The 8,949-nt window shown below is 42.3% G+C and overlaps 1 protein-coding gene across 1 annotated transcript; it reads right to left on the reverse strand.

Annotated features, from left to right (window-relative positions):
• Positions 1-1,393: 1,393 nt before the first annotated feature.
• Positions 1,394-8,601, reverse strand: YWHAH (tyrosine 3-monooxygenase/tryptophan 5-monooxygenase activation protein eta). Its single transcript, XM_042015142.1, has 2 exons — positions 8,265-8,601; positions 1,394-2,815 (listed from the first exon to the last, which is right to left on the reverse strand). The coding sequence occupies exons 1-2, from the start codon at positions 8,349-8,351 to the stop codon at positions 2,159-2,161; spliced, it is 744 nt and encodes a 247-aa protein (XP_041871076.1). The 5' UTR covers positions 8,352-8,601; the 3' UTR covers positions 1,394-2,158.
• Positions 8,602-8,949: the final 348 nt, after the last annotated feature.

Here is an 8,949-nt window from a genome sequence, read left to right on the forward strand (position 1 = left end):
CTACTAACTCCTACCAAAACACAACCACAAAAACACGCTCACCATGTCATTGGCTCATTCACTGACAGCTGGAAAACACAGGAAAAGTATCTGCTTTCATACTGGGAATCTAATTCACTGCTACACAGCATCATTCTGCAGAAACCCTTTGGTCTCCACTTTGGATCCTATGCACCAAGGCAACAGCCAACCTTCAGCTGCCCAGTCCAGATGCCAGGCCTGCTGACTCACTTGCAAACTACATAATGCTCATAGTTTTGTGATACAGGGTCTGCACAAGACAGTAACTAAAATGAGAAAGGACTCCTTGGCTTTTGAATTAAGAAAAACATTAATTAAAAAAGTTAACAAAAAGACAGGTACTTCTATCAACAGGGAAATAAACCTACTGATTGCCAATATTATTAATTATTAACCATCCATTTACATTTTCAATGTAAAAAGGCAACCTTATGGCCAAGTTTTACCTTGGTTACACAGGGGCAGGTAGGTAGGCGTGTACCTGTATTTTCATCTTTTTCGGATGTTGCATTACTCTTTCAATCATTGTCAATTTTACTGATATAATGAAGCTAGAATTATCTCTAAGATGATAGAATACATAAATGCACACAAATCTACCATTAAAAAATTCTAAAACTCCATATACTTAAGAACAACTAGTGCACCTGTTTTAAAAAGTAAGAGCAGTTGTTGTGGGTAATTCAGACTAGTAATAACTATTGCACTAATTAAAGAATAAGAATTCTGATAAATGAGAACTTACATGATTCTTGAGCTAATTTGGGTGCCAGTGGCAGTCTGGATACAGCTAACTTTACCTGCTTCTAGGACATACCATTACAGAAGTATGTACGGCACCAATAAACGTACATGTACACTAACTGCTGGGAGAAAACAAAAACAACAGTGTTAAGTTTGTGGACTAGACTTAAGTGAGCTAAATAGAGAAAGGCAGTCTTTAGCAACAAGTATTGCCTCTGTTTGAAGCAAGTAAATATGAAATAGCTACTGGGATATTCACATGTAAAGCTGATTTGGTGATCAGCACTTCAGAGAAACAGCTTAAAAGTTACAGTGGACAGAAGCAAATACAAGTCTCTGCATTGATGTAAGTTGTGGGCTTTACAATTGTTCAGCAACTCTTCTACTGAGCAAACAACTAAATATACCACCTTGGGAAACTCCACTTTAACAGAGGTGACCCCCGCTGTGGGTGCTTTGGGGTTTTGTGGGTTTGGGTTTTTCTTCTTTCAGCATACTATGTTGTGTTTTTGTGTTGTTTAGCATATGTCAACCTCTCATTAAACTTTTGATTAAATATGTTTTAACCCGTAAGTGATGTGTTATATAACTCTATCTCTGCTCTGAACAAAAGACAGGACAGCTCATGTAGAGATAACATCCCTGAAGCAGCATTTTATTTTATTCACTTAATTCCAAAACATTTAATTTAAAGTCTGGCTTCCCAGTCATCCATCTTAACATGGGCAAATATTGACATAGAGTTGTCAGAATACACAGACAACTAAACAGCCAAAGAGTTTACAAAAAATAAATTCATGATTCTTCAAAACAACTGCAAAAGGTTACAAGTATCAAAACTCTTAGGTAGATGCACTGCATTTAAAGAAACTGTGCACAAGTTAGAGGCAAAAAAACCAAATTGCTACCAAAACCTCACATTTCAAAGAGTTTATTGTAAACTGATGAACAGAGTTGTCATTTCACATCAGCTTAACTGTTTTCATTGACTGAAAAAAATTTGGGGTGGCTAATTTATTTTGCATGCACAAAATGTACTGCTTAACAGAACTGTCAGCTCATTTCAAATGGAAAAAATTTAACTGGAATCTAGTTATCCTCAATCACTTTCCATTATTCCTTCCCATATTTTCCAATCAACAGGCAAACTAAAAATGCCTCCTTCTGCACTGCTCAAGTGCAACTAAGATAAATAGGGCCAATAAACCAATCAATCCATCAATGCCCATGAAGACTCATCTGAAACTGCTTCTTGATAAAGTAGACAGCAGATCTGAACAGCTGTACAATACAGATATGCTTAGCACTAGATATTTAGTGTGACTGTGGCAAGGAAATATTGGTGATGATGGGGATGGCCAAGTGGATGAAAGAGGGATCAGAGGAAAGCTTTTTAATTATTGCCCTCTCCTGCTTCTTCATCCTGCTGATCACTCGTCCACAGAGTGAGGTTATCTCGAAGTAACTGCATGATGAGAGTGGAGTCCTTGTAGGAATCCTCATTTAGTGTGTCCAGCTCTGCTATGGCATCATCAAAGGCTTGTTTGGCTAAAAGGCAGGCCTGCTCAGGGGCATTCTGGATTTCATAGTAGAACACTGAGAAATTGAGGGCCAGCCCAAGCCTAATTGGGTGAGTGGGCTGCATGTGCTCTTTGCTGATTTCAAAAGCCTCTTTATAGGCAGCTTCTGAGGCTTCCACAACACTGTTCTTCTTCTCTCCAGCAGCAACTTCTGCCAAATAGCGGTAGTAATCCCCCTTCATTTTCAGGTAAAAGACCTTGCTCTCATATTGGAAGTCATTGCAGTTCTTGATCAAGTATTTATCTAGGAGAGCCAAAACATCATTGCAGACTGTCTCGAGCTCCTTTTCTATCTTCTCCCTATAGGCTTTAACTTTCTCCAGCTTCTTCTCATTGCCATCTGCCATAGTCTTCTGCTCTATGCTGCTGATGACCCGCCAGGAGGACCGTCTAGCTCCAACTACATTCTTGTAGGCTACAGACAGCAGGTTTCTATCCTCATTTGAGAGGGGCTCATTCAGCTCAGTTACCTGGAAACACAGACAAAAAGCAAATTTAAAGGGTTTGTCTTAGAGAAGAGTGTGCAAACTTCCTTCAATACTTTCATCATGAAGTGCAATATTCCAAATTTCTTCTAGATGCCGAAATTCCTTCTAGACCCCAAAATTCCTTCTAGACTGGAGTAACTTTGCAACATTGAAAGTTTAAAACTGTTCTGCAGTCAGGACTTAAAACAGTGAAATCCCCACAGTTCTGCTGTAATAGAAGGGGTATTTAGAAGCCACTGCAAAGAATATTCACTGAATAAGAGTCAGGCTTGTGTAATTGAGAAGCAATCACAGAGGAAGGCTCAGTTTTTTTAGGAAGTCTACTATAATGATACAGACTACACATTTAGTGATGAATTTAAATGTACCTAGAACACCAGTTTTTTGAATCTGGAACACAGCATCAACACTGGAAGCTGGTGCAATTCTTGCATTTCTTTCCCCTGCTGCTTGCTTCCATTCAACAGCAGAGATGGAAGCACTGCAGCTGTTAAGCTCTGCACAGTACAAATGGAATTAGTGTTTCATAGTATCTTTCAGACACGTAGTTAGCGATTATACAGTGCAATACAAAAGTTACCCTGATTTCTGCTAACTGGCTGCAGAGAAATTCCAGGGATAGAACATGAAACTGCATAGAAATAGGACAGCAAATCGGGAACGAAGCCATGAACAGCTTCGAACTCCTCCTTCAAAAAGCTGAGATAGAAGAATAATACTTCTAATACTGTATATTTAGGCCTATTTCACTTGTTTTAATTTAGGCTATTAGACTCACAGTCACTTGAAATTGTTCTACTTTTTAAAATTTATACGCATGAAATTAAACTCAAAGGAATTAGGATGAAAAATGTACCTCCCCTACCTCAAGCATATTGCTTTAAAAGTAGGCACTAGAATTCTAAGGATATGTACTTTGGTGTGAAAATAAACTTATCCTTGTTCAGACACACTGTTAAAATCATTAACTATTTCTTTTTAAAAATGTGCACATTTACACTACTTGACAGGCACCGAATACTTACATACTACAAACAATCAAGTCACAAGTATTTGCACTATTCTGAGACTGCTGGTATAGACAGTGAACCGTCTAACAAATGTGCTTATTTGCAGATCTAAAAAAATACTTTATGCAAATTATAACTCTTAGAGCAACAGAGAGCTTACTTCCAAATTTAGGTTTTGTTCTTAAAATACATTATGTCAATTAGTTTTATCTCCAAAATGCCTTTCCACACTTCAGGAACCTGAACTCCAAAAAGACACTGCTCTGCTTGTCCTAATAGAATTAGAGGCAACCTATAGAGGATGAAATGCACAAGAATCAGCTCTAATGACATTTTGAGAATCTTCATCATAGCTCCCAATCAATATTTTCCTCAACAATCTCCACTACAACTCACCTAACTCATCTTCTCTAATAAAGATATTAACAGTTCTTTTGCAGTTTAGTGACCAAAAATTGGGAGTATATAAAAGGAATCCTGACTATAACCCTGGAAATTCCGAACTCCACATGCTAATGAGCGTGGCAGTACTCCATCAGCTCAGAAATTACTTCTGCGTGTGATCCCACATACGCCATACATCAAGCTGAGCTCCTTCCACATGGAAAACACCCCAAAGTGAATGTTCCACAATGGAGAGCAGATCCACAACCTGACCCAGGTCAGTTGACTGTCTGTGATTATACTTGTTTTGTCAGCCAGAGCACATCACTCACAGCTAGAGCCAGTTCTGAGCCAGCTGCTGCAAAAATGACTGTACCTGAGCCAGTATAAAGTCAGGTTTAATTATTAAAACTTGCCTGATAGAAACTTACGCAGTCCATAATTTTGGAACAAATAGAAACCAGACTAATGAATTTAAACCAGATCAATTTCTTGCATCACGTGGTTTCAGAGCTATATACCAAGCATTGGAGGTTCTATAGCTACATTTACCCTAGAGAACCCCATGAGGAAGTCATCTCCCAGCAGGGGAGGGCACTACTTACATTAAAGACAACTCATTCCCCTCTCCTACACAAACACCCTTCACTAACCCCAAACCAGACACTCAGGGATAGGTACTAAAAATATAGAACATCCCAAACTTAAGTCCATTTATATATACAGATAAAAGCCTATATAACAAACTAGAACCTCAAACTATTTTGTTTCAAAAACTTTAGTTCAAGACTTACATTTATTTCACTATGTAGTATTTCTCATATGTCTAATTTTAAAATTCTATATCTCACATCACTCATGTTACCAATTGTAAAAAGTAAACTATTTTTTACCACTATGTAGCTATATTGGAAAAGCAACATAAACCAATGGAGGTCCTAAGCACTACATATTAGGATTAATAATGTCTGAAAAATGAAGGGCTTATACATTTTTCATGATTTCTGGAATTATCTAAACCAAAGGTACTCAATCCTGTAATCTCGGGAGGCTGATTTGTTGCATCAACTGAGAACCTTTCACATGTACACCAAAAGCATCTTTCTCCAGTGTGTTGAGAAACAATTCTGTACCTACCATGTAAACTTTATTTGAAATAGCTGAAATCCTGGAGCAGCATTTAATGCAATGGGAATGCCATCCCCTTTGGAAGAACGCCATTTACATATGACTGTATTTTCTATTAAAATAACTTCATCTGGGAAAAAGTAAATGAAACCCATCAAACTATTTTTCTTCTCCTGTTTACACATTACAAGCAAAAATACTGGAGTTCTTCTATGAAAAATAAATTTACAGCAACAAAAAATTTGTATTGAGCAGTAAATTCCTTATTTAATCTACAACTGCTACTTGGTCTGGTTTTTTTTTTTAAAGAAGGAATTGATGGGAATAAAAAATAAATGTTTCTCCAGCTTTATGCTGACAGATGAAATGGCAGCCCCGTCACACTTTTTTCTTCAGTGGCAGAATCAAAAATCAAGCAAATACACTTTCACTAAAACAAGTATTTGTTACTTTATGTTTCTGAAGTAACTACCAGGCTGTTGGCTATATTCTGTATTGTAAAGTGTAGTAATATCTAAAAGTGAAATTAATTGTTCAGAATTCAGTTTACACTGAAAGCACACTACTTTCATATAGCACCTTTTTAAAGCATCAGATGTGTTACATTCAGAGATTTAAAAAAAGAAAAAATTTAAATAAACTTTTCAAATCCAGGTATCCTGGAGAATTAGAGTTAGAATACTGATTTCATTCCTTTTGGAGGAAGTCTAAGTTCTCTGGATTGCAATATTACTTCAATATTAACCTATACGGATAAAAAGCTCTCTTAATTATCTCTCAGTTATTTCCAATTACTGAAAACAGAAGTATGAGCTGTGAGGACAGACAGCCCTCAGAGCATTCCACAGAAGCTTATGCTCAGACCTACAAAATCAACCTCAAACACTAAAGAGCATTCTGGAAATTGCTGTATTAGAGTGAACACCTGTGAAAGCCAAGTAGCCAACAGATGCAACATTACAGATATGCAACAGTATATGAACAGCTCAAAATAAGGGAACTGTTGCCTTTTAAATTGAGATTGCCATTTGTATTTTAAAAGTTAAAGTTTCTGTAAGCTTCAAGACTCCCCTCACTTACAAAGTGTTCTCAAACTCCCAATCACACAACTTATCTGCGAGCAGAAGTGGCATTACAGATGAGAATACCATGGCTCCAGATGAATGAAAATTTGCATAGTAATTAGAACAGTTTACAAACAACTAGACATACACACTAGTTGTAAGTACTTTATTTACACACTTCCTGAAGCACAGCAACTGAGTTCTCATGGTTTCACATGTGCCCAGAAACCACACATACACTGCAGGTCTGCAGCTCTTAGAGAAATATAAAGCTTTCTACTAACAACAGCTAGAAATTGTCTTCTAGAGCAGCACATTTTAGTGCTTTCTCTATTTCATCTTTTAAAATTACCATCCAAAAGCAGAGCTGTTACTATTACATTATAGGTATTAAGAACTCTAGAGATATAATTAAAATACAACTTATTTTAACATCTTGTGGCTCTGGTTTGAGATACTCAGAAGTATCACTGTTTTAAAACTGGACTGGTCGTAATATTTATTACGACGTAACAGCAAAAGCGAACAAGAGCAGCAAAATTAGAGTCTTTTTACTGCCCTCACTTAAGGGAGGTGACATAGACATTCTTACAACAAAAATGTGGACTCCATTTGAAGCTGCTCTTTCAAACTAAAATCATCTCGTGCCTTCAAACAGCAGCACTCTCACGGGAAAAAGTTCCTCTTGGGGTCTTTGGTATTCAGAGGACAGATCAGCAAGAACAAACCAGTTGTAAACTGATAACAGCAAAGATGCTGCTAAGCATCCAACGGCATTAACATTACCCATAACATTCGGATCGTGTGAATACTTTGTTTTCAAAAAAAGGGACTAGACATAATAGGTTTGATCATTCTCCAATTTTATTACGTATCAGTACAGGCAGATCAATACAAATAATTTTCATTGGTTGGTTCTGAAAGAAGCAGAGTTGTAAATGTAACATTGTTTAAACATATGTCAGTGTTCAACAGGGTACGGAATGCACTGAGAAACTGTTACTCTACAAAGAAGAGGCAAAAAGGCAACGTTAAAGCTCGTGAAATGCTCCTGGAACAGGGGGTAGCTTTGACACCTGGATGCAGCTACTGTCTTTGAGTCACTGATGTGAGGCCTCTATTCGCGTCTTTTACGGCGAGATAAAAGAAACGTCTAGAAGAGGAAGGGGCTCCTTTTGCTGTGTCCCCAAACAGCCCCCGCCGCAGTGCCCATTCCACCGGACCAGCGCCCCCAAACGCTGGCGTGTGCCCAGAAGGGGAGACGCACCCCAAGGACAAACCCACCACCCCATCGGGGTGGAAGCGAGGTGGGCGAGGATGGGCCCCATCTCTAGGAGAGAAGGAATGCACAGCGTTCCCGCCGCGAGGAGAGGCGGGCGGCATTCAAATGGCCGCACTGCGAGCCCGATTGGCGCGGTGGGGAGACAGAGAGGAGGGCATGGGAACAGCCACACCCCCCGGGACAGGGACAGCCGGGGAGCGGGAGGGCTGCGAGACAGCCCTTACGAGGGAACGGAAGGAATGAGGGGGGAAGGAAATAGATTTTTAAAGGGAGAGCTAGGTCCGGTTTGGACCGGCTACTCTTTGTCTCATCTGTGCCGAAGGCAGGTAGTACTGGGCACCGCCCCACGCGGCGGCGAGGTGTCCCGGCGGGATGGTCTGGCTCCTACTCCCGCCCTCCTTTTTTCACCGCGACGGGTGGGACCCGGCGGCTCGCATCCTCCCCGGACCCAACCCCGCCTCGGACCAGCCCGCACTTCCTTTCCCTCCCTCCCCCGCTACTATCCCCCTACACACTCCTCTCCGAGTACGCCCCACGGCCGCCAGGCTACCGGCCCCACTCACCGACTTCATGGCCGAGGCCATGTCATCGTATCTCTCCGCCTGCTCGGCCAGGCGGGCTCGCTGCAGCAGCTGCTCTCGGTCCCCCATGGCCGCTTCCGTGGTGGCTGCCGGGCTGGGCTCTGCTCGCCCCTCAGAGAGAGTGGAAGGCGGGCGGGGATGTGCGGCTGGACGCGCACGGGTGGCGGGAGCAGGGACCGTAAGCCGAGCCGCCCGCTGGGCTGTGCCGGGCTGTGCCGGGCTGTGCCGGGCTGGCCGCCGCTCCCTCGCCTGCCGGCCGCGCTCCCGGACAGACCGCGGCGTGTGCGGCTCGGAGCCTCGCGCTGCTGCCGCCGCCCGCGCCTGCGCGCCGGGAAGGCAACGAGGGGGCGGAGCCGCGGTGCTGCAGGGGAGGGGAGGGGGCGCCGCTCCCCCGCGCTCTATTTCTAGGTGACGTCACTTGCTATAAATAGCTATCGCGGGGCGCCGGCCGCGGGACGCGCGTGCGCGCTGAGAGTGCTGCATTTTCCTGCTGCAAAGGTGGAGGTGGGTGGGGGGGTGCGGGCACTGCGGGACGGGACGGGACGGGACGGGACGGGACGGGACGGGTTTGGACACCGCCACCGCCTCACCCGCCCTGCCTGGCCTTGGCAGAGGCACTGGTGGGTCACGGCTGTGTGACTGCGCTCGGTGTGACCACGCTCCCCGT

Source organism: Corvus kubaryi, unplaced genomic scaffold (genome assembly GCF_017639235.1).
Source record: "Corvus kubaryi isolate FWS band 111438036 unplaced genomic scaffold, C.kubaryi_AGA036_p1.0 split3-37173, whole genome shotgun sequence".
In the NCBI taxonomy this organism is placed as follows: Eukaryota; Metazoa; Chordata; class Aves; order Passeriformes; family Corvidae; genus Corvus; species Corvus kubaryi.

Coding starts and splice junctions, on each gene's coding strand:
- YWHAH (XM_042015142.1), bottom strand. CDS start 8,351: ATGGGGGACCGAGAGCAGCTGCTGCAGCGAGCCCGCCTGGCCGAGCAG. Junction 2,816..8,264: donor TGGCCTCGGCCATGAAGTCG/GTGAGTGGGGCC, acceptor CTGTGTTTCCAG/GTAACTGAGCTGAATGAGCC.